The sequence below is a fragment of the Scomber scombrus genome, chromosome 22 (assembly GCF_963691925.1).
Source record: "Scomber scombrus chromosome 22, fScoSco1.1, whole genome shotgun sequence".
In the NCBI taxonomy this organism is placed as follows: Eukaryota; Metazoa; Chordata; class Actinopteri; order Scombriformes; family Scombridae; genus Scomber; species Scomber scombrus.
In genome coordinates, this window is record NC_084991.1 from 1,123,629 (window position 1) to 1,149,091 (window position 25,463).

The following is a 25,463-nucleotide window of genomic DNA, read 5'->3' on the forward strand; positions in this document are numbered from 1 at the left end:
ATCTATGGATTACTGGGCCTAGAAACAGTGCCAAGCAGCAACACTACTTTATGAAGTTAATGTTGCTCAGACTTCTTGTACAAAGTGTAAGAGTTCAGTTGATATTTGATCCTGATCTTAACATCTTTAAATATCTGCCAATAAAAAGTCTCATCTTATATGCATCATCATAATATTAGTGTATTTTTACATTATATAATAGAGCTGCACATGCATAGACTACAGTAACCCTTAAACCAAAATACTGATTGTTGGTTAAAATGGGAAAACAATTTATGTTTGTCAGTAGAATCATAATATACCCTGCTCCACAGGTTTCATTTGTATTGTGCCCTATAATTTATAATATGTGTGGAGTGAAGGATCCGTGTGGCAGGAAGCTCATGATCATCTCAGAGTGAGATGAAAACAAAACGCTGAAGTTGAGTTGAAATTTCATCAACAGAGTTAACCTGTTAAATAACACTAAAAAGTGTGATAAGCTGCTGCTGCCTCTTATACGCCTCATCTCATCATTTGTCCACGGATGGACTCAAATTTACTTTACTTTTACCGATGATGCCATTTAATATTTTTTTCTTAATGCCAGCAAATGAAAAGCATGAAAGACCAAATCAAACAATATGTTAGCCTCAATACTTCTCAACTCTGTCTGCAACACCAACCCCCAAATCCGGTCGCCCATAAAGTTGGAATACATTTTTTTTTTTACTTCTTCTCATGAAATGATTGTGACAATGTGATTTATTCTTGATAGATAAAGTGTATATATTCTCAAAATTGTATTGATCAATCTCATTGCACCTGATCAAAGGTGATTACTGATATATTACTGAAGTGTATAAATAGAAAATAAAAAGAGGTATGTGTCTGAAAACAAAATTATTCCAATTTAATTGGCGACCGTGTATATACTGTAGCACACTTTTTAAAAATGTCTCAGTAATTTCCGGAAAATGTTACTCAAACAGGAGGAAATTGTACATTTGTTGGGGACTATTTTCAGCGGCGGATGAATACACATTTGGTGCTGTACTAGTATTTTTCATAGTATTTTCTGGCAGCAGGGTGGTGCGTGTGTCGAAATAAACCACAGTGTGTGTGTGTGTGTGTGTGTGTGTGTGTGTGTGTGTGTGTGTGTGTGTGTGTGTGTGTGTGTGTGTGTGTGTGTGTTAATGGTGTAGAAGGTTGTTTTTAACAGATTCTGGACACTATCAGAGCTTTATGGCACAGAGGAATAACCAGCAAACTCCTGAAAATGGTGGGTTTAGTGTTTTGTGTTGACTCATTAACACTGCTTCTCTCCCTCACTCCTGCTTCCATAAATCTACATAATGATGCAGCTTGCGGTTACGGAAGATGTCTCAGAGACGAGGAGATGAATGGATGTTGCTGATCCAGCCAAACATTAACAGCTGAAGCATCACATGCCAGAAAGATGGATGAGCGTGAAGAGATTAGAGTTTCTGAATTGTTAAATATGAAGTTAAATATGAAAGTGAGTCACAAATGATCTGTGTTTAGAGATATGAGTGAAGTGCTTCTGGATTATGATTCATTCCTGATATGTAACAACAATTATGGTGTTTATTTATATAAAAACAGGGCAATCGTATTCAAATGGCCAGGAAATGACTCACTGGGGTCTGTTGGTACTTCTGTTTGAGGTTTTGAGTATGCAACTAATAATTGCATGAATCTATCCTGTCATTTCACAAGCATCATGTGTCATAAGACTAGCCTACAGTGGAGAATATGGAATCATGAATCATGAAACAGCAGCTTGTGGATGTCGATAATAAAATCATCATTCAGTATGTATGCTTGTGATTTGACTTCCGGGATTAAAATGAAATAAAAGTGAAACAGCATGTGGAGGGAAGGCTTTATGGTGCTTTGTTTTGACCCCTGGCCTCCCAAAATCTCTGGGAAAAAATGAGAATTATATTCCTCCTACAATTCTGCGCTCAGCAGACAGGGCACAAACTGCTGCCTAACATTATTTGTCAGGGAACGCTACAGTAAATTTAAAGGAGTAATGGTCTATTAAATATTGTTCAACAATAAACATATGATAAACATCATGTGTGACTAGCCAGTATTTAGTAATGCTGAGGTCTTCAGTCCAAAAGTCCCCCAATGAGACTCCAACTCTTCAAATGTTTAATTATGCTGATTTTTTTATGAAGTAGCAAAAGCACTAGTAGAAGTAGAAATGGCAGTAGCAGCATAAAATGTAAAGTAGTAGCGTAGCAGTAGAAGCAGCAGTAGCATTATCAATATATCAATATAGCCAATAGTAAGAGGGGGAGCGTGTCTATGTTCCCACAGCTCTATGTTCCCACAGCCCTATGTTCCCAGAGCACCTATGTTCCCACAGCCCTATGTTCCCACAGCTCTATGTTCCTACAGCTCTATGTTCCCACGTTTCTAAGAAATTATTCAAATTTAGGCCCTATGTTCCCACAGCTGTATGTTCCCACAGCCCTATGTTCCCAGAGCACCAATGTTCCCACAGCCCTATGTTCCCACAGCTGTATGTTCCCACAGCCCTATGTTCCCACGTTTCTAAGAGATTATTAAAATGTAGACCCTATTTTCCCACAGCCACTGACATGTGGGGTGTCCTGGTACCTCTGTGAGGCTACGAGTGAAAGTCCCTCATGAGCAATAATTTACAAATTAAGCACTGGGGCGGGCACAACGCTGTCCTGATTGGGCCATCTTGTTGCGCTTGCAAGATCAGGTAGACCAGGCTTTTTTCTCCTCATTTGGTTGACCAATCCATCTGATACGCACGTCGCACAGGCTTTGAGCCAGGGACTTATGGAGCCAAATTTAAAAATGTCACAAATTAAAAACATTTAAATGTTGAAGTTCTATCCAATCTGCTGATGCCCGACTATCATGCTGGAGACTGGGGTTAGTTTCCCACTTGGGCTATAAAGATTCACGTGCCGTAGACCCGGACGAGTGTGGGGAGCATTTTGGATGGTAAATGTTATGGATGCAGTTGTAAAATATAACCCTAACCCTAACCCTATGGGAACATAGGGCCTAATTTTGAAAAACCCTGTAAGGGGCTATAGTAGCAGCAGCAGTAGCACTAGTGGTAGCAGTAGTTGTAGCAACAGCAGTAGCAGCTAGTAGTACTGGCAGTAGTGGTAGCAGTAGCAATAGTAATAGAGTTAGTAGCAGGTACAGCAGCAGTAGAGTTAGTAGCAGTTGTAGCAGCAGTAGAGTTAGTAGCAGTTGCAGTAGCAGTAGAGTTAGTAGCAGGTACAGTAGCAGTAGAGTTAGTAGCAGTTGTAGCAGCAGTAGAGTTAGTAGCAGTAGCAGTAGCAGTAGAGTTAGTAGCAGGTACAGTAGCAGTAGAGTTAGTAGCAGTTACAGCAGCAGTAGAGTTAGTAGCAGTTACAGCAGCAGTAGAGTTAGTAGCAGTTACAGTAGCAGTAGAGTTAGTAGCAGGTACAGCAGCAGTAGAGTTAGTAGCAGTAGCAGTAGAGTTAGTAGCAGTAGCAGTAGCAGTAGAGTTAGTAGCAGGTACAGTAGCAGTAGAGTTAGTAGCAGTAGCAGTAGAGTTAGTAGCAGTAGCAGTAGCAGTAGAGTTAGTAGCAGTTGCAGTAGCAGTAGAGTTAGTAGCAGGTACAGTAGCAGTAGAGTTAGTAGCAGTTACAGCAGCAGTAGAGTTAGTAGCAGTTACAGCAGCAGTAGAGTTAGTAGCAGTTACAGTAGCAGTAGAGTTAGTAGCAGGTACAGCAGCAGTAGAGTTAGTAGCAGTAGCAGTAGAGTTAGTAGCAGTAGCAGTAGCAGTAGAGTTAGTAGCAGGTACAGTAGCAGTAGAGTTAGTAGCAGTAGCAGTAGAGTTAGTAGCAGTAGCAGTAGCAGTAGAGTTAGTAGCAGTAGCAGTAGCAGCCAGTAGCACAAACATCAGTAATAGAGGTAGGCTAGTAGTAAGGCAGCAGAAGTGGAAGAAACAGTAGCTGAAGTAGTAGCAGTAAAGGTAATAGTAGTAGCAGAAGCAGTAATGGTAGCAATCTCAGTAGCTCTGGTGGTACAAGTAAAGTAAAACCAATAGCACTAGCAGTATAGGTAATAGCAGGAGCAGTAGTTGTAGCACTAGTAGCAGTAACAGTAGAGGTACAGATAATAGCAGCAGTAGTAGCAGTAGCAGCAGTAGCCTAGCAGTAGAAGGGCAGGTAGCAAAAGTAGTCTATTAGTAGCAGTAGCAGTAGTATTGGCAGTAGTAAAAGGAATAGCAGTACAAGTGACTTACAGGTACTAGCAGTAGGAGTACAGCAGTCTAGCAGTAGCAATAACAGTAGAAGGACAGGTAGCAGTAGAAAGCTAATAGTCTATCCATAGCATTGGTAAGTAGTGGTGGTATTGGCAGTAGTAGAAATAGCAGTAGTAGTACCGGTAATAGCAGTAATAGTGCTAGGTGTTAGGGTTAGCAGTAGTATCAGTATATCACGATCGTACAGCTGAATGTGAGCTAGGTTCTGTTAATGGATCACAGTGATCACAACATGTGGAGTAAACAGAGATAAATAATGGTCATCTCCATGGCTTTGTCCTTATTGACCTATCAATGTGAGGTTATTGTCAGATGTATCATGATGACAAACAACACTGTATTTTTCCATGCTGATGGAGCTCAGTGCTGGAATAGATCAGAACCTCTATGGAGGCATTCATCTGATCACTGAGCACACTGACTGTGGGCTGCCCATTACTGCAGATGGTGGGCCATCAAGGCCATTGAGGCGTCCTCAAAGGAAGGCACAGCTGCAGCACACACACACACACACACGCATTCAGAGTACACACACACTCTACTCTTTCAGCTTGGACTGAGACCAGTATAACTTCCATCAGAAACCTCAACCTCTGACTTTTTAACACACTACCTGCCTCTGTAGCATCAGCAACGACAACTGCATAGCCTCTGTATGTGAGTTTTAATGATGCAGGCTTTATGATTTGTTTTGGCTTTGGTCTCAAACATGTCATCATCCTTGGAAACATGAATCATTGTTGGGTTGGAATGGGTTTAAACAGCATGAATTTACAGGCATTTACAAGCATTGAACAAATTAAACTGCCATGTTTCACAATGTGATTGATGTATGACCCTCATAACAGGACTCAGCTTAACAAATTCTCATCATGATTCATATTGAACAACACTTCTCATAACTCCATCCCATACCCACTGCAAGCATATTACTGATTAATCTACTGCGCATTTTTTGATTAACTGTTTAATCACTGATTCCCAACCTGGAAGCCAGGCCCCCCATGTCACAAGATAATTAAAGGGGTGAGAAATAGGAATTGGTTTCTGTTTTTAAGATCTTTGCTTTTTACTTTTTGAAAATTCAGTATACTTCCATCTCCTCAGTCTTCAAATTCTTCAAATGAAACAGTCTGTGAGGGTGTAGCAGCCAATACTCACTTCCACACTATGTCCTGAGATGAGAGGTCACAGTAGGTATTGCCTCTGAGTAAGGTGAGGAATCACTGGATTAAATGTTTATTCTAAAAAATATAAAAGAAGAATAATAAGTCCTTTATTATCAAAATGCTGATTTTGTTTGACCATCAGCCAAAAAAAACATTGCCAAAGGTATTCATTCTAAAATTATACCAAAAACTAAAAGGCATCTTCACATTTTGAACGTGTAACCCTGCTTTAAAAAGTGGCAAGTTACTCCAGAGCCTCAAGTGATCCAGCTTTACTGTTTTTTGGGTTTGGGTGTTTTATATGCTCTAGTCTACCAGGTAAAAGACAAAGCGGGTTGTGCTTTATTTCCTAATGCTGAGGTCTTATCAAATATTTATATAAAAATCCAGTTTTAAGATTGTGATACTGTTAATTATAGTGCATAAACCCATATTAATTAATGTTTGGTCAAATTACCACACAGCAAATACACACCATGACATATACCATAGATACCGTACCATGTATTGTTCCAGCATTATAATATTGTACATGTACATCCTCCTCTTTTATAAAAACAAGCCTATTTGCAGTATGCACCTTGTGAACTCCTGATGGAAGATATTAGGCCATAGAACTCTACCTCCACCTCTCCCTGCCTCAGGCTGAATGGATGAGCTGGCAAGCCCATCCACCCTGAAATGATTATGTCATTATTTGCAGATGCAGGGGTCAGGAGAGCATCGTTTAAAGTACAATCAGACCTGAGAACAGGCACGCACTGCTGCTTGGCGTCACAATTAACATGCACCCCTCTTCTGCATAATAGCATGACAACAAGCAGTCTGCACCCACAGGCACACACACACACACACACACACACACACACACACACACACACACACACACACACACTGCATGCCTTTGGACAAACATGCTTCCATAATAGCAAGAAAAAAGCTCGATGCCCTTGTTCGCCCTTTGGTCAAATGAGCAATCACAACAGTGCAGTTAATTGATTTTCCTATGAGAAATGTCACAGCGTATCACCGCCGTGTTGATGTCACACTGCTGTTTCTACACGCAGCTCTGTGTCCTGTTTATTTCCTTCTTACCTTTCCGGATGAGATCTTCAATTTCTTGATCGAAGCCCAGCCGATGGCATTTCCTCCAGAGCCCCATGTTGGTTGAGTTATACTGCCTGTTGCACTCGTCCGCGGCGCTCATGGCGAACAGCTGCCGCCGGTTCCGGGCCAGCAGCAGCTTCTCCTCCCAGCGGGGCAGGCTGCTCCGGCTGGCCCGCAGCGGCAGGCTGTTGTTGGGGATGTAGATGAAGCCAGGGTCCTTGCGACGGCTGGTAAAGCTTCGGCACCGCTCTCGGTACCTCCTGGCGTCAGTCTCGTACCAGTGGTCGGAACACATCGCCACGGCCAGCATGCCCAGGGCGCAGAGAGAAAGAGAGAGACCGGCGTAGAGCAGTAACTTCCCGGCAGCCATGCTCGCTTCTGTCACAGCCTCATCAGCACCTCGACAGACGGACAGCTCCTCTGCGGCTTCCCCGCGACTTCAACTCACATCACCTCTGGAGAGCAGCGTGGGGACCATGAGGCTATCCAGGTGGCGATTAGGTGAGAAGTGAAGCCAAAGCTTTCAGGTAACACAGCTCACCAGTGAAATAAAAGTGATAATCCTTGTATTCCGGTGTTTTGGGCAACCCAGTGCCCACGTCTTCCCTGCGTGTGCGGCGCTGCAGCAGCTCGGTGGAGACAGAGGACGCTTATCTCATCTCAGCCCCGAATCCAGCATCCATCTGTCTGAGCAGGGCGACACCAACATGCACAAAACACATCAGCTCATCATCCAGGTCTATATTTTACACACAGCTAATCCTGTCTACCCTGACTGCATAACCCACCCACTAAAAATCAACGATGGACAAAGACACTAGAGAGAACGGTGCGCCTGTATTTAGCAGAACCCCGTTTATACACATAATCAGAGACATTAGGAGACTCAAATGATGTGTCCAGCTTCATATAACAGTGTGTATGTACCTGATGTATCCACACAGAGCTCAGACCGCAGTCCATCAGCAGCAGCAGAGAGTGGAGGGATCAGCCAGCACAGTCAGCATCCCCAGCACGTCTGATGGGATGACGGCAGCTGCTACAGAGCAGGCCTGTCCACCAACCAATCAACACCAGTCTGTCTGGAGGGGCACAGTGTTAGCTTACAGGCTACATGATATTTGATTCAACAATCAAAACTATGTTTCTACTGCTACTACAAGCCTAACCCGTGCACCCAAATCCTCAATGTATCATCAAAAGTAAATTACAGTCCTGCATCTAGAATATTGTAAGAATTATTGCTAAATATTATAATCCAGAAGGACTGAGGCTGGATTACTAATTTGGTAAAAGTGGCCACTTTCCCAGGTCCCAGACCCTCGTCTGAGGGCTCCAGGTTCATCATCTGACTACTAGTTTATGATGATTTAATGAAAAAAAAAACCTGCATCACTGCCTCATCTTATGGCTCTATCTAATAGAGAGTTGTATACACATAGCCTATAGCCTACTATATTTTATGAAATAAAGTTATGATATTAATAGAACTGATCAATGTAATTCATTAAGCACTTTTCCAAATAGATTCATCATGTGAGTTTCAATCAAGAATAAACATTTCAGCACAATAAAAAAAAAAAAACTAAAATTCGGGCCACTAACAACAATAATATAATATAATAAACTCTTACATACTTTTCAGGTCATGTTTGACCAATTGCTTTTTACAGTTGAGAGCTGTAACAACACCATATACACATTTATTTTAGACAGACTTTTCCTAATGTGGCACACAGTACAAAAATGGACATAAAATGCAAAAGTACAAGTTTGACCTGTGTTTATTTAAAGAATTCAAAAATCAGCAATCAAACATGTTTTACACACACACACACACACACACACACACACACACACACACACACACACACACACACACACACACACACACACACACACACACACACACACACACACACTCTCTCTTCAATGATTTTAATGCAATTCAAATACATATTTTAGTAAATGTACATAGAGTGAATGTTATTAAAATGTGTATTAATAACTTTCAAATAAACTAACATTTCAGATTGAGCAGGTGTGTCTCTGTGTTTGTATCTCTGAGCTGCTTGTTCTTCAGTTTTCATTGACCACCACAGCACAGTCTTACACAGGCCTGCATGATCATTAAAGGTATCATGTGTTGTCTGATTGTTGCTGACGAACATACCTCTACCTGCTGCTTCCACACTGCTGTCTGACTTATCTATTAAATGTATCACGTTGTAAGGAAAATGAAGATTTGATTCTCTGGTCACTTTTTTATAAGTTCATTTTGAATGTTTGGAGGAGAATAAAATCATTCAGTCACAAGACAAGGTCTGAAGGAAGTCACGAGTCATTGATGTCAAAGTCAAGAACAAGCTGCAAATCTTTTTGGATTTTCATCTTAACTTTTCATTTTTGTCACTAGAGTCCAAGTCATGTGACACACCATTTAACTTTACTTCAGAAGTAAAATTACAGTCACAAACATCTACTGAACTAAGATGAGGTGTAGAACTGCTGATCCAAAATCTAGTCAAATATTATTTTCTCAGATCTACTTTCAGCAAGTGTGACAACAAAGCTACTGATGGAACTTTGTTGTTTGTTCAGTTTGCTCCTTGGCTGTCAGGAGCAGGGCTTCATTTATTCAGCAAATTCATACTATTTGACTTTAAATATATAGATTGTGAAGCCGTACTAAGTGTGATGTTTTATATGTACAATGCATCAAATGATTGTACGATGACAGATTTAACACAGAAAATTATCACCAAATCCGTAGTTTCCTGAGCTCTACAGAGGTATTCAGTGTCTTTCAGCACACAATGTTATTGTTTAGCTTCAGTCTCAGTGCTCACATCTACCTGGCTGCTGGCTTCAGCTCAGCACATTACCTGCCCAGCATCAAACAGCAGACACAGTTAGTCACTAGCTGGTGAACACAGTGAAACAACTTCATAATGTGATAATGTTTGTTCCGCTGTGCCGCTGTGGCCAAAGATAAATTAATGAATGCAGATTTAATGACCTCGTGACCTCACCTCTCTCAGGACAAAGGATTATCCTCACTACTGAGGAAATTAAATTCAATCATCAATATGTTGTTCACTCATTATTTTTATATTGAGGTGCACAGCATTGCAGCCACAGACTTGTGCTTGTTTTCTTTTATTAATGTGTTTAGAAGCTCAAAAATAGCTTCAGATTTGTCAGTTATTCTTTAAAAAGCTGGTCTTCTACATGAATTGGCTTGTACAATATTAGTAGCTGTGAATTGAATTAAACAACACACACGGTGTCATTTGTTCAAACTCTGCTCTGAGGTGACCCTATGGCACAAACAGAGCAGACCTCTGACCTTTTCATAGCAGTCCTTCTGATTCATGTTCTGTGTACACTGTGTTTCTGTCAGGCAGCTTTACTCTGTTCAGATGGTGAAAAATGTCCAGTAGAATATGACTGCATATCGCTGTTTCTACGCATATGACGCCCTCTTGTGGTAATACATTGTAAAGACACGATAGAGAAAACTAACAAGAGCTGCCATGTAGATTGAAGAGAAAACTATTATGAAACAAGCAATAAATCAAAGGGCCAATCAGAATAAAAATGCAATAGAAAACAGGGAATGGACCATTTTATTGCATTAAATAAACATTAACAGTTGGTCACATGCCTCCACACCACCACCACTGGTCTGTCAGACTGCACTTGAAGCATTCCAGTCCTATCTTCTCAGTAGGACTGAGTATGTCTCGCTGGAAGGATGCAGAAAAATAAATACAAATAATTGCAATAACTGAACAAAAGCTGACTGAAAGGCGGAACTGTGTATATAAAACCCGCTATGGGAACCATCCGCGGAACACTTAAAGTGACGGACTTCCTGTTAGCACTACATTGCGTAAAAAAATAAAGCAGAGTTTATGAGTATGAGCAGACTGAAGCTTGCTGGTGTGAATGTTTTGGGGCTAATCGATAAGTTCATGTAATATTGATAAGACATGCCATTTACTGGAAATTAAATACTATTTCCATAACACCGGAAGTGAAAGCCACTAACCAATCAGCTGAGACGAGAAGGTGTCATGCGCATTAGAGCGTGTGATGCAGTGTGGAGGTTGAAGGTGAACGGGAGAAATATTACATAGATTCATACTCTATATATATATATATGTATATATGTATATGTGTTAATTGAATAGAGCTGTGTGTTACTGCTGTCTGACACGACTGTGAGCCTCTCACACATTCAGGTAAGAACAAAGCTACTGTGTGTTTCATTTAGCATGTTAGCATGCCGTTTTATTCAATATATAGAGGCGTTTATGAATATAATAGTATGAACATATTTTACTGAATAATCTCCTTCAGACATGTTTTTAGATAACGGAACATCCTACAGTAGGAAGACAAACAACATATTTTTGAGTGGAGTGGGACTTTAAGTTAGAGTGAAAATATACTCCATTACAAGTTAACGTCAGTAAATAAAAGAGGTGTTATTATTCACTTTAATGTAGTTATAAGTTTGAAGTCAGTATCGAACAGTCAGTTATTACTAGTTCCTAACTATTGGACCTGGTGTCTTCAGTCCTTTGGGACAGTGAAGTGAATATCTTTGACATTTGGACATTTGATAACATCATATGAGACATTTTTCACTATTTTCTGACATACACATGCTGTTTAGATCCATTCTCTCTGGGCTGTATATGATGGAAACTGGACTTCTCATCACGTTGCTCTCCTCTGCTCTCAGAGAGTCTGTTCAGTACAGGAATACTACTACTTTATTGCTCCTCACTGTTCTGTAGAAAAGGTCCAGACACTGAATGGAGGACAGAGTTGCTCCGTCAGTAAGCAGCTACAGGACGCTGTTGTGTTAGCTGTGGTTGAGCGAGGTAGAGAGTGACTGAAGAGAGAGAGGAGCTGACAGTAAGAAAGCCGGTGAATCAGATCAATAAAACGTTATTTTCTGATTGTTTCACAGCGGTTACGTTCAACGGCACTAATAAAGTCACACCTCCACTCAACCCTGCAGCTCAGCCTCAAACCTCTGAATTAAAACACAGCAGCATTATACTGTTTAAAACAGCAAAGTCTTAATGAGAGCTCTTCTTTAATTCATCATCTGGAAGTCTGTTATTGATCATCAGACAGTTAGTTTAGTTATTAGAAGAAACACAATGTAGAAAAACATATGTTATATGTTCATAAGTAATGAACTAGTTGAACTTAGATAATCACTTCTGCTTTCTTTGTTTTAGAGCTGAAATATGAACATTTGTCTTTTTTTTTAAAGTTTGTTTCAAACATTTATTAACTGGTAAAATGTCTTTCCTGTGCTTTGTGGATGTGTCATGATCATTCATACCAGTAGTTAAATTACTAAAGCACAAATATTTTGTATAGACATAACCTCTTAATGTTGCTCTCAGAGTGCACCATGATGTATTTGACTTAAAAATGTACAAAATGTTCTTCCGGGGAAGCACACCCCCAGACCCCCCTACAGGGTTGCACTGAGGTCCAACTACCATAGTTTTTCAAAATTCAGTGGGAAACACTGAACCACTGGATTTTTAATATCAAATTAGATTTGTGTTGTTCTATTTGTGTGATATAGGATTTTTGCAATTAACTTTTATTTTATTGGCAATATGTTATAAATCATAATAATTAAAATAACATTATCATAATATATATATGAGATAGAGTGAGTGTTGCCACGAGTGTGAGCCTCCTCTCCGCGTGCCTTCATGTGCTCACCTTCTCAGTCCTTACCTGTTTGCATCCCTCATGTTGAACAATGTTGATAAAAGTGCTGAGACCTTCATCACAGACTGTCTCTGTCCTCAGAGGGACTATAGATGATGTTTCTGACCTGACATCATTGTTAAAGGTGTTAAAGCCGGGGTGTCAAACATGTTCAAGTCTGTCTTAACACAACTGTCACATGCTTATACTAACAGCACATTGAAAGCATTTTTGGTCAGTTTAATAATTCCTCCTGATCATTCTGACTTAAAAGAACCCTTCACCATCACCCAGCCTAAATTACCGTTAACACCAACACAGACTTTAAAAAATATGAAGGTGTCCTTTAATGTTTAAAATGAGCTGTTAGTGTTCAGCAGCACTGACATTAAAAGAGGTGAATGCTGTGCTGCTCCTGGTTCTGTGTCACATCTTCAGCCAATTAAACAGGATGTGATGAATGTGACAGATGATGATCCTTGCTAATGAAGTGTCTCTGTTAATCATGACTCTTATTAACAACATCCCACTCACAGCACACACCACTCTGCACTCTATAGAACAATCTGTTGCTCATGTTTGACTGGCATGTGTTGGTTCTTGGTGGCATGTTGCTGCTGTTAGACTGGCATATGGCACATAGAAATGGCATGACACTGGTGTTTTATTAGCACATACCAGTCCCCACCTGTGAACACTAATGCAGGTAGTATGGTGACAGATTTTTGATCATGTGATAATGGTTTAATAAGTGGAATATCTACCAACTGTGTAATCTACGGTTTACAATGTCATCGTCTTTTTATTCACTCTTTGTTACACTTGCTTTGATAGTCAGACATGGTTAATATGTAGTGATGTCATCAGTGACTGTGCCTATAATTGTGATTTATGAGCTATCGATCAATCAAACTTTATTTGTATAGCACTTTCCATACATGTTAATGTAACACAAAGTGATATCTATATATAGTTAACAAAGACTCAATAAAAACAGGAAGTGAAGAATTCATGAATCTTTAGTGAGGAAACAGCAGAGGAAGGATCAACATGTTAACATTAAGAATACTCAAATCAAATAACAGATAAATAAAATATAATAAATAAAGTCAGAATAAAATAACGTGGGTAAAAGCAGAAATGTGAGGAGGGATATTAAAGGAAACGCATATAAAAGAACAAAGTCATACACAGCAGCTGCTGCTGAAAAGTGATGACACAGCATGAACAAAATAATACACCTAATGACATAATTATCAGTATATGATACAGTATCACACACTGCAGCTCTGATAAACATGGTTAGTGTTTATGACAGCTCAGATACTGTGTGATTTATTCTGTGTTTATACTGTATATGATGACCCATGACGTAACAGTGAGTGAGAAGCACTTCCTGCTTTTATCGGTCAGGCTCTACTATATCAGCTGATATTATTGGCCGATATTGACCTATCACAGATATATTGGTATCGGCATATATGTTGTCTGATATGTACCGTTATTTAAAATTAAAAAAAATCATATAGGCTGCATTTAATGTATATTTGATCCTTTTTTCTAAATTCAAATTTAATATACGTACATGTTTTTTTGTTATGTTTTTTGTTATTTAGTTAGTTCTAGTTATTTATAATGATTCATTCCCAGTGTACTGTTATTTTATACAATACAGTTTATCATCAAATGGTTAATATCATGCCTTCATTACATATCTTGGTCACAAGTGTTTTCAAGTGTCATTACCAAAAAATATATGTTCATGTTTACATTCTTTATATATAAAATGATCAAGTGATATATCGATATCGCAATTTTTTACTCCTTAGTATCGGTATCGGCCCCAAAAATCCAGTATCAGTCAGCCTTAATAGATAGTATGTGGAGATTGTACTGAGTTAAAACATACTGTCAGATGTTAATGAGTGTTATTATTTTTAATGATTATAGATATGTTTGAACAGTTGGTGTTTACTCATACAAGCCACATTTAATTATTTATCATTAAATATCCCTAAAAATCACATCTTCACTTTAGCCTTTAACTCACTTTTCTGTCAGTCATCTGCAAACTGCTGCACTTGATTTTATGTATTCTATTCATTCTAAGTTTTTGCTATGTGCTATTTTTACTATTTTAAATCATTACTATTTCTATTTTCCACCTTAAATTAATTAAGGTTTTTTCTCCTTTTTAAAAAAAATACTTTTTGAGCTGCATTTCTTGTATATACTTTATAAAAGGTGTTATTATTATTATTATTATTATTATTATTATTATTATTATTAGTATTAGTATTATATAGGAAAGTGATGTTAAAATAATGTTGCTTTAAGAGAATTTGATGAGTTCAGTTGTTCTCAGTGATACAGTAGTTTATTAGTTTCTTGTGTATGATGGTTGCAGCAGTGATGGAGGAAACAAACAGCTAGTGCTGGAAGCATTTGATAGAAAACAGCGCCATCTACAGGACAATCTGTGTTCCGACTGACATCAGCACTGTGTGGGGGGAAAAAAACCTCTGCCCTCTCTTTCATGTCAATGGGGACAGTTTGGTTTTGGTGCAGTTGGGGTACAGCAGGGGTCTCCAACAGGGGGCTCAACTACTGCTGCAGCATCATCTGACAAGGTGCTGCATCAGCTGATCACATATATGTGAGCAGACATGACACCATATTTCTACTGTTCAGCTGCTCAGCTCATGATTGCTGTCATAAGTTTCCAGAGGTGTAAACATCTGTCTGTGTAGAGTTAAACCTTTAAACACATGCATGTGTGGCTCCAGCTGGATCATATTTCATTATCTCAACCGGGTTTTAGGGCCGATGTCGATATTAGGGAATACAAATATTCTGATATCAACATACTGGCCGATAATCGCATACATACAGAATATATACATAAAAAGCATTTTTTACTATGTGGTTATCAAACACGACATCACTGCACTGAAACAGTAAACTTCACTGGGAATTTAATTATTAATAACTATAAATAATAAAACACTTACAACAACAAAAATGTACATATATATTAAACTTGAATCAAGAGAAATGATTAAATATACTTAAAATGCTGCCTATGTATCTTTAAAAAAAAGTCCGGTGCATATTGGACATATTGCCGATACAGATATATCAGTGGTATATCAGTGATGGACCAATATCAGACGATAATATCATCTCACCAACATATCAGTTGTGCTCTAACCTAGATATTAAACAACATGCCTAAATTAATGCAGCTCTTGCACTGTTTTTACACAATCACTGCTTCATCTGACACCATGATCAGTTAGTCTTAGAAGTCTGTATTCTACTGACTGTATGATGATGATAGTCACAGTCTTCAGAGTGCATCACCTGACCTTCCACACATGTCACATGGTGTTCATGCTCTTCCTGTCCCCTCTCTGCAGTCATGGCCGGTCTCTCCAGCTACGCCCTGCGCATGGCCAGGCTCAGCGCGCAGATCTTCGGGGAGGTGGTGCGACCGACAGACTCCAAGTCCATGAAGGTGGTCCGGCTGTTCCAGGAGCCCCCCATGGCCCAGAAGAAAGAGGTGTATGACTGGTACCCACAACACAAGATCTACTACGCCATGACCCAGAAGCTGAGGTTCATGGGTCTGTTAAGGTACTCCACATGCTGTTTGACTCTGTATAGTTCAGAGTAATCATTCATTCATTCAGTAATCACAACTAAATATAAACCTGCAGTTAAATGGGACTTCATATATTTTCACTTTATGGAGCTGCTTACAGCCAAAATGATCATCACATCAGCTGGATTCTCTGTCTAAACTCTCTGTGAACTCTTGTTTCTTCACAAACACCACAGTTCAGAGGAGAGGAGATCTGAGCTGATAAAGATGTCGATGCACTCGTCTCACCTTCAGTTCTGACTGTGCACTCTAACCAAAATGCTTACCGAGCAGCAGCAAGCTTTTATCAGGGTTAACCACGACGTTGCTCATACTTCCACTGAGCATGCTCCACTGACACAGCTGGCATGTGAAAGGGTTTTTTGGGTCAGTGTGCATCACCTGAAGGACCTGGAAGCTGTAGTTACACAGTTTGGCCACTGTGTCAAACTGGCTTCTCAGTATGGTATGAGGCTGGGTATGCAGCCTGGAAGGAAGAATGTTTGTTCGTGATTGCTGTAAACACATTCAAACAGGAGCAGATCACAAATCTGAGTGATTTCATATATGTTACATTTCAATTCCAACTAAAGCCCTGTTACTAATGCACATCTGTTTGACATCAATACAGTTGTTTGTGCTGCATCTCTGATTTGAAAACTTTACTGTTGAAGTGAATCTCAGTGACACTTTGTATTCATTTCAATTTCATTCATTATAAAATATGACATGCACAAGTATTGACTGACAGGATGTTAAGTTGGGTTTAATTCCTATTGTTGATATCTATTTATTTCTTCATGCAGCTGCCCAAAAAACTAAAAATATAGATCATTATTGTGCTAGTTCTGATCTGAGGTTATCTTCAGTTACTCACTTAGTTGTTCTTGTACATAGAGACACAGATAATAGCAGAGATAAACCAGTTCATACAGTTATGTTAGAACACAGAACAAGATACTATTCTTCTCTGCAGATGTTAATGCTGCTGCAGCTCACATTCAGTTCAGACTCATGTCGTGTCGACATGAAGAGTTAACTATGCTTATGCTACTTTTACATATTTACGATTTACTTTTACCTATTGCACAATTTCCCTTAATATTGTACAAAACAATCTAAAAATGTATATAAAACATGAACATAAAATACAACCACACAACTATAAAATCTGAACATATTGACAGCTTTGATGTTAACAGCATTAGTGTCTTCAGTAAGGATGAACGAAGGTTAAATGTGTCCTCCCTCTTTTCTCTCAGAGACGAGCATCAGGACTTCAAGGAGGAGATGCTTCGCCTGAGGAAGCTGAGAGGAAAAGGGAAACCAAAGAAAGGAGAGGGGAAGAGAGCCACCAAGAAGAAATGAGCTCCATCTGTACACAGGACTTTGTTTTTGTGTGTTTTATTTTGGTGTGGAGGTGGACAGTACTGAACTGTGGACGCTTTCTCTTCAACTAATGCAGTTGAGTCTGTGCAGGACTGAACCATCATCAGTAACTCAGACACCAGACCTGAAGGAGCTGTGAACACTGGAGAGAAGATTCCTCTGAACATTTTCTATGTGACAAATAAAATATTAGGTTAACATTACAAAGTAAACATTGTTCTCTCTGTCTGTCTGTCAACTGTGTTTTTTTCCAGTGCTTTGTTTATTGAAAACAAACACAACATATAACAGTCTCAGCAATAATAATGAAATGTGATGGAAAGGAAGAGTTATAGTTCACATATTTAAACATTGTATGTGTGGGCACACCTACTTCCACACTTCCACTCCTATAAAACAATTGGTGCACATAAATTCACATTTGCGCCTATTAAGAGTGTATCCACATCAATTAGAAATAAGTATTCCCAAAATACTCCTAATTAACCATATAAGTACTAATATATATACAATAAATACACATATTTACACCCATACCTACACTTACATACACACATATATACATCTACACATACAGCTCAGAGGACATTTAGCCACAAACAGTATCACGTTTTTGCAGCAGCTACTTAATAAGTGAATATGTGACTTGATGATTTGAGCTGGGTGTGGACAGAACATAGCATGGAGCTGCTTTAAGAGACCATGTGAGAATTAGAGTTGCAAAGATTAGTTGATTCATCAATTAGTTACCAACAATTCATCGACAACTATTCAAATAGTTGAGAAATTGTTTCAAGTCACGCTTTAAGAAAAAAATGTCCAAATTCTCTGATTGCAGCTTCTCAAATGTGAATATTTTCTGCTTTCTTTAATCCTCTGTGACAGTAAAGTGAATATATTTGGGTTGTGGACTTTTGGTTGGGACAAAGAAAGACATTTGAGAACATTACCATTTGGCTTTTTGACATTTTTTGACAATTTTCAACATTTTATGGACCAAACACCTGGATAATGAAACCAATCATTAGTTGCAGCCTTAGTGATAAAGTTCCACACAAAACAGGGGCTGTCTGCTGTTCACATCACACACATTAACAATGTGATGGGTTAAGGTTAGGGTCATTCTGTGATGCTATCAGTCCTGATGGCAGGTGTGTGTCACACTCTAACAGGGAACTATGCTGTGATGCTGCCACCAGTATGATGTAGACACAGGTGTCGTGTTTTTTAAAGATCCCCTTCAGATAGGTTTAAACATTAAAAACACTCTCAAAGCTTACATTTCCACCTCATTAAACATGATTAAAGTCTACTTCTTCTCCCTCTTTGAAGAATTCTCAATCTATAAAAACACAAGCATTTCTTATTCTTAAATTTGAACTTCTAGGTCCAACGTGTCTCTACTGACATGTCCATTCTCAGGGTTTGTGCACTGGACCACGATTGGCTCCAGACTAGTTGTGATGTCACAAATCCTGCTTGTATGTGCAGGTGTTAAACAGATTAAAGATGAACAAAGAGAAACTTTCCTCCTTTGGCAGTGAAAATGAAAAACTGTACGAGCAGCATTCTACATCCAGCTGAAGGAATGATAAGAGATATTTTTTAGATAAAAGAGCTTTTAGGGGTTCAATTTCACAGGCTGACAGCCTCAAAAACAAACTGGGCAAATCAGGCAGCTGGACCCCAGACCCCCAAAAGCCCCACTCCATATGAATTATTAGAAGTATTTCTCTTATTTGTTAAAAAATGTCCATGAAGGAATATAGGTCCTGTATTATCACTCTGTCTTAAAAGAATCACTTTGATTGTATCTGTTAAAGAGAAACAAGTTGCAGTGAATGATGAGCATCAGCTCCACTGACATGGTCCACATCTGCACACAGCTGGCTGTCTGGTTTTGGAACTCTGTGAATTGATTTCTCCAGTAAAATATTGTTAAACCTCAGTGATGTTTCTTTATCAATCAAGTTGTATGTTGTTCTATAGATTAGTTAGTGACAGGTTATTTGGAGGTTTTAAGAGTTTTGAGGTCAAGGGGAAAACAGCCAATGATGGTAGATGAAGTTAATGATCCTGTGAGCACAGATGTGTCACTGGAAGACATGAGGACTGTGTATAATGATCATTGTCTATAAATCCCATCAGAGATCAGCTGTGTTGTGTGGTTGGAAGAAGTGAGTCGGGGCCCAGCGATGAATGCTCATGAAGGACTGCTTCCATTTGAACGGTATTTTTATTTTTTTATTTATTTATTGTGTCATACCTGTATGTTGAGCAATATTATTGCGAGAAAGATGATTTAAACCTATAATTAACCAGGATATATTAATGATGGTAATAATATATGATACTTTTTTTGTATGAAGATGTGATATTAAAACATTAGAATAACAGAAGTGATAAGAATGCTATATTAGTGTGAGGTTAGCAGTTGACAGTGTGGAGGTCGGAGCCGCCTCTCTGTCTCCCCCTGCTGTCCGCAGCACCATCCTGCGTTTCCCTCCATTATTTTCCACTCAGTTTCTCGCAGTTTAAAATGGCGGCGTTGAGCAGCGCCGAGTCCCCACCGCCCGTCTTTAACGGAGACACCTCGGAGCGGGAGCCGGGCAGGGAGCGGGGCCTGGAGGAGCTGGGTGCCGGGCTGGACTCCTCCTGCTCGGCGGGGATCTCTGGAGGTCCGCAGGATGAGGAGGTAGGCGCTACGGCGGCGGGGTAGCGGGTCCAAGCGGGGCAGGGGACACGGGCTCCGAGAGGAGGTAATTGGATGTAAATGTTCAGGAAACACCGGCTGGAACATGGATCGTGGGGATGCAGTGCAGGGGAGGGGGGGGGGGGGGGGGGGGGGCGATGCACTAAATGTAAACGGTTAATTTGACGAGCCTCGGCCTCAACACGTTCATGCGACAGACTGATGCGAGCAGGAGGGAAGCGTTCATCCGGAGGAGCCTCGCTTTATTTCAGGCCTGCTTTATTCCATTCGCTCCTGGCTCCGTTTTCCAGGCTCACTGCAGCTGCAGCCTGGTGCGCCAACACAGCGCACACACACACACACACACACACACACACACACACACACACACACACACACACACACACACACACACACACACACACGCATACACGTACTCACAAACCCAAACACACACACACACACACACACCGCTGTTGACACAACAAAGACACGCAATTACACCGCGTCCTTATGCGTTCTAAAGCTCAGAGTTTCATTCTCAGCAGCCCACTGAGGATCCTCACCTACATCTGAGGGGTGATGATGATGATGATGATGATGATGGAGGAGGTGGAGGCTAACTCAAGTCGTGCTTGTGTTTTTTGAGGTGTAATTTAGCTACATAGGCTGCTTTCATTTATGTTACAGGTTTTACAATCACCCCCCCCCCCCCCCACGTACACACACACACACGAGGAACCATCACACACACACACACACACACACACGAGGAACCATCAGCCAGGCTGTGTCCTCATCATGTAAAGCACAGTGAGCATGTAGACTAGCCTGTGTGTGTGTGTGTGTGTGTGTGTGTGTGTGTGTGTGTGTGTGTGTGTGTGTGTGTGTGTGTGTGTGTGTGTGTGTGTGTGTGTGTGTGTGTGTGTGTGTGTGTGTGTGTGTGTGTGTGTGTGTGTGCAGGTCAGGCCTCTGCTGGACCATGACAGCACTATATATATACACACGCACACACTCACACACAACATATCTGATATTGTTCCTCTACATTAAAGCAGAGGTGTGTGTGTGTGGTACAGTGACCCGTCCCTGTCCCACTCCTGTGCCCCTGGCCCCATTTTGCAGTCCCTAAATTCTCATCAGTTAAGAGCTTTCATATGAACATGTCAGTTGGACTATGGCATAGTTTTCTGCTCTATTTTCAGGAGCATGAGAGAGCTCCATGGGGATCATATAGAAATGCTGATGCACTTCAAACACATTTAAAGGGCCACTCCAGTCTTTTTTTTTTTTTTTTTTTTTTAAAGCACTGCACTTCCATCAAGTCAGGGAGATTTAAAAAAAGGTTGGTCCAGATTTATGAAGCAGATATCAGATAACTTTTAGTCAAGCTCCAAAACACTAGATCCTACATTTCCCATAATGCAACACATCCTGCTTGATAATGCACTCTATATGATTTCTTTTTATACATTTGCAGTCTCCAAAAAACTTGCTGAGATCACCTTGATGACATTGTTAAGTGTACAGTATTTTCTAATATTTGACAAAGCTCCTCCAGACCTCCTGAAGATATTCTACACACACAGGCTGGGGAGTAAACTCACACTCATGTGTAACATTGTTGGGTTTACCCTTTTAATTTTTTGTTATTGATTTTTCTCTGTGGCAGTGAACACGTCTGCTTATCAGGCCGTCCCATTAAACTGCTGTTACAGCTGACCTGAGGTCAGTTTTCAGAGAGGTCCACTCTCATCCTCTCTGTTTAAACATGAAGTCAGTAGTACAGGGTTGGGATTGGAACCTCGGCCCACTTGGAGCTCTGTCTGAAATGTGCCACATGTGGAGAATGTATTTGTAGGTGTGGGTGACGCAGTGTGTGACTTAGTGACCAATGTGCACCCATGCAGTTTTATTTTCAGTGGATTTAATTTACAGATGACCCTTAAACGCCTCACAGGCAGGATAGCATTAGACACTAGCTGTAGTCTCCACTCCACAGATTGATTCCACCTGGGCAGGTGTTCATGTACCTGAGCAAGCCGCCCAATCAGAACACTGCATTCATCTGACCTTTACTGATCCCAAACATCCAGACTTAACATATCTGCTAATACCAAACACTGATGTGACAGTTTCAAATATATATAGTAAGTTAGTGTATGTGGCTGCAGTGACTGGATCAATGTTGTTGATAGTTGGAAAAGTGAGTTTTCTGATGACATGAATGAAGAAAATGAATATGTGTGGATTGACCCGGTCGTTTTGAGTTTTAGGCTTGTTAGTCAGGTTTGTGATCAGGTGTTTTGTCATTTAAAGGGACACTCTGTCAATGTGTTGCCTCAGTGTGTGAGATCAGGGGTGTCACAGGAGACACACTTTAAAATGTTTGTCATGCAAATTTAAAAATGTTAAAAAAGTGGAAGTGTCAAACCCGATCTGAGATAATCCTGATGACATCACTGTCTGTCATCAGTGTTATTTTTTCAGATATTGTAACATCTGCAGAACGACAGACACTATAACATACTATAGAACTCATGCTGTAGAACTCATGCTGTAGAACTCATGCTGTAGAACTCGTGCTATAGAACTCGTACTGTAGAACTCATGCTGTAGAACTCATGCTGTAGAACTCATGCTGTAGAACTCATACTGTAGAACTCGTGCTATAGAACTCGTACTGTAGAACTCATGCTGTAGAACTCATGCTGTAGAACTCATGCTGTAGAACTCATGCTGTAGAACTCATGCTGTAGAACTCATACTGTAGAACTCGTGCTATAGAACTCGTACTGTAGAACTCATGCTGTAGAACTCATGCTGTAGAACTCATGCTGTAGAACTCATGCTGTAGAACTCGTGCTGTAGAACTCGTACTGTAGAACTTGTACTGTAGAACTCATGCTGTAGAACTCATGCTATAGAACTCATACTGTAGAACTCATGCTATAGAACTCATACTGTAGAACTCGTACTGTAGAACTCATGCTGTAGAACTCATGCTATAGAACTCATACTGTAGAACTCATGCTATAGAACTCATACTGTAGAACTCGTACTGTAGAACTCATGCTGTAGAACTTGTACTGTAGAACTCATGCTGTAGAACTCATACTATAGAACTCATGCTGTAGAACTCATGCTACAGAACTCATGCTGTAGAACTCGTACTGTAGAACTTGTACTGTAGAACTCATGCTATAGAACTAATGCTATGAACTCATGCTGTAGAACTCATGCTGTAGAACTCATGCTATAGAACTAATGCTATGAACTCATGCTGTAGAACTCGTACTGTAGAACTCGTGCTATAGAACTCGTACTGTAGAACTCATGCTGTAGAACTCATGCTGTAGAACTCATACTGTAGAACTCGTGCTATAGAACTCGTACTGTAGAACTCATGCTGTAGAACTCATGCTGTAGAACTCATGCTATAGAACTCATGCTGTAGAACTCATGCTGTAGAACTCGTGCTGTAGAACTCGTACTGTAGAACTTGTACTGTAGAACTCATGCTGTAGAACTCATGCTGTAGAACTCATACTGTAGAACTCGTGCTGTAGAACTTGTACTGTAGAACTCATGCTGTAGAACTCATACTATAGAACTCATGCTGTAGAACTCATGCTACAGATTCATGCTGTAGAACTCGTACTGTAGAACTTGTACTGTAGAACTCATGCTATAGAACTAATGCTATGAACTCATGCTGTAGAACTCATACTGTAGAACTCGTACTGTAGAACCCATGCTGTAGAACTTGTACTGTAGAACTCATGCTATAGAACTCATGCTATAGAACTCATACTATAGAACTCATGCTGTAGAACTCATGCTATAGAACTCATGCTGTAGAACTCATGCTGTAGAACTCGTACTGTAGAACTTGTACTGTAGAACTCATGCTATAGAACTAATGCTATGAACTCATACTGTAGAACTCATGCTGTAGAACTTGTACTGTAGAACTCATGCTATAGAACTAATGCTATGAACTCATGCTGTAGAACTCATGCTATAGAACTCATGCTGTAGAACTCATGCTATAGAACTCATACTGTAGAACTCATGCTGTAGAACTTGTACTGTAGAACTCATGCTATAGAACTAATGCTATGAACTCATGCTGTAGAACTCATGCTGTAGAACTCATGCTATAGAACTCATGCTGTAGAACTCATGCTATAGAACTCATACTGTAGAACTCATGCTGTAGAACTCATACTGTAGAACTCATGCTATGAACTCATGCTGTAGAACTTGTACTGTAGAACTCATGCTATAGAACTAATGCTATGAACTCATGCTGTAGAACTCATGCTGTAGAACTTGTACTGTAGAACTAATGCTATGAACTCATGCTGTAGAACTCATGCTGTAGAACTCATACTGTAGAACTCATGCTATAGAACTCATACTGTAGAACTCAAACTGTAGAACTCATACTGTAGAACTCATACTAGAGAACTAATGCTATGAACTCGTACTGTAGAACTCATGCTGTAGAACTCATGCTGTAGAACTCATATTAGAGAACTAATGCTATGAACTCGTACTGTAGAACTCATGCTGTAGAACTCATACTAGAGAACTAATGCTATGAACTCATGCTGTAGAACTCATACTATAGAACTCATGCTGTAGAACTCATACTAGAGAACTCATGCTGTAGAACTCATGCTGTAGAACTCATGCTATAGAACTCGTACTGTAGAACTCGTACTGTAGAACTCATGCTTAAGAACTCATGCTGTAGAACTCATACTGTAGAACTCATGCTATAGAACTCATGCTGTAGAACTCATGCTGTAGAACTCGTGCTGTAGAACTCGTACTGTAGAACTTGTACTGTAGAACTCATGCTGTAGAACTCATGCTGTAGAACTCATACTGTAGAACTCGTGCTGTAGAACTTGTACTGTAGAACTCATGCTGTAGAACTCATACTATAGAACTCATGCTGTAGAACTCATGCTACAGATTCATGCTGTAGAACTCGTACTGTAGAACTTGTACTGTAGAACTCATGCTATAGAACTAATGCTATGAACTCATGCTGTAGAACTCATACTGTAGAACTCGTACTGTAGAACCCATGCTGTAGAACTTGTACTGTAGAACTCATGCTATAGAACTCATGCTATAGAACTCATACTATAGAACTCATGCTGTAGAACTCATGCTATAGAACTCATGCTGTAGAACTCATGCTGTAGAACTCGTACTGTAGAACTTGTACTGTAGAACTCATGCTATAGAACTAATGCTATGAACTCATACTGTAGAACTCATGCTGTAGAACTTGTACTGTAGAACTCATGCTATAGAACTAATGCTATGAACTCATGCTGTAGAACTCATGCTATAGAACTCATGCTGTAGAACTCATGCTATAGAACTCATACTGTA

The 25,463-nt window shown here is 39.9% G+C and overlaps 3 protein-coding genes across 4 annotated transcripts in view; 2 read left to right on the forward strand and 1 right to left on the reverse strand.

The window, feature by feature from the left end:
- The window catches only part of tmem178bb (transmembrane protein 178Bb), a 128,043-nt gene extending 121,100 nt beyond the window's left edge, over positions 1-6,943 (reverse strand). The window contains exon 1 of the mRNA XM_062443379.1: positions 6,562-6,943. Coding sequence (XP_062299363.1) covers positions 6,562-6,943 — 382 coding nt within the window. The remainder of the gene's footprint in view (positions 1-6,561) is intronic.
- Positions 6,944-10,674: 3,731 nt separating this feature from the next.
- Positions 10,675-17,582, forward strand: mrps33 (mitochondrial ribosomal protein S33). The gene is made up of 3 exons (XM_062443941.1): positions 10,675-10,820; positions 15,744-15,960; positions 17,230-17,582. The coding sequence occupies exons 2-3, from the start codon at positions 15,746-15,748 to the stop codon at positions 17,333-17,335; spliced, it is 321 nt and encodes a 106-aa protein (XP_062299925.1). The 5' UTR covers positions 10,675-10,820; positions 15,744-15,745; the 3' UTR covers positions 17,336-17,582.
- Positions 17,583-19,890: 2,308 nt separating this feature from the next.
- The window catches only part of braf (B-Raf proto-oncogene, serine/threonine kinase), a 48,211-nt gene continuing 42,638 nt past the window's right edge, over positions 19,891-25,463 (forward strand). For both annotated transcript variants that reach the window (XM_062443420.1, XM_062443421.1), the window contains exon 1: positions 19,891-20,051. In XM_062443420.1, the coding sequence (XP_062299404.1) occupies positions 19,896-20,051 (156 nt within the window). In that variant the 5' untranslated portion in view covers positions 19,891-19,895. The remainder of the gene's footprint in view (positions 20,052-25,463) is intronic.

What these genes read in the sequence shown, in the direction of transcription:
- mrps33 (XM_062443941.1), top strand. Translation starts at nt 15,746, where the DNA reads ATGGCCGGTCTCTCCAGCTACGCCCTGCGCATGGCCAGGCTCAGCGCG. An exon ending in AGGTTCATGGGTCTGTTAAG is followed by an intron (nt 15,961 to 17,229) that starts GTACTCCACATG and finishes CTTTTCTCTCAG; the next exon opens with AGACGAGCATCAGGACTTCA.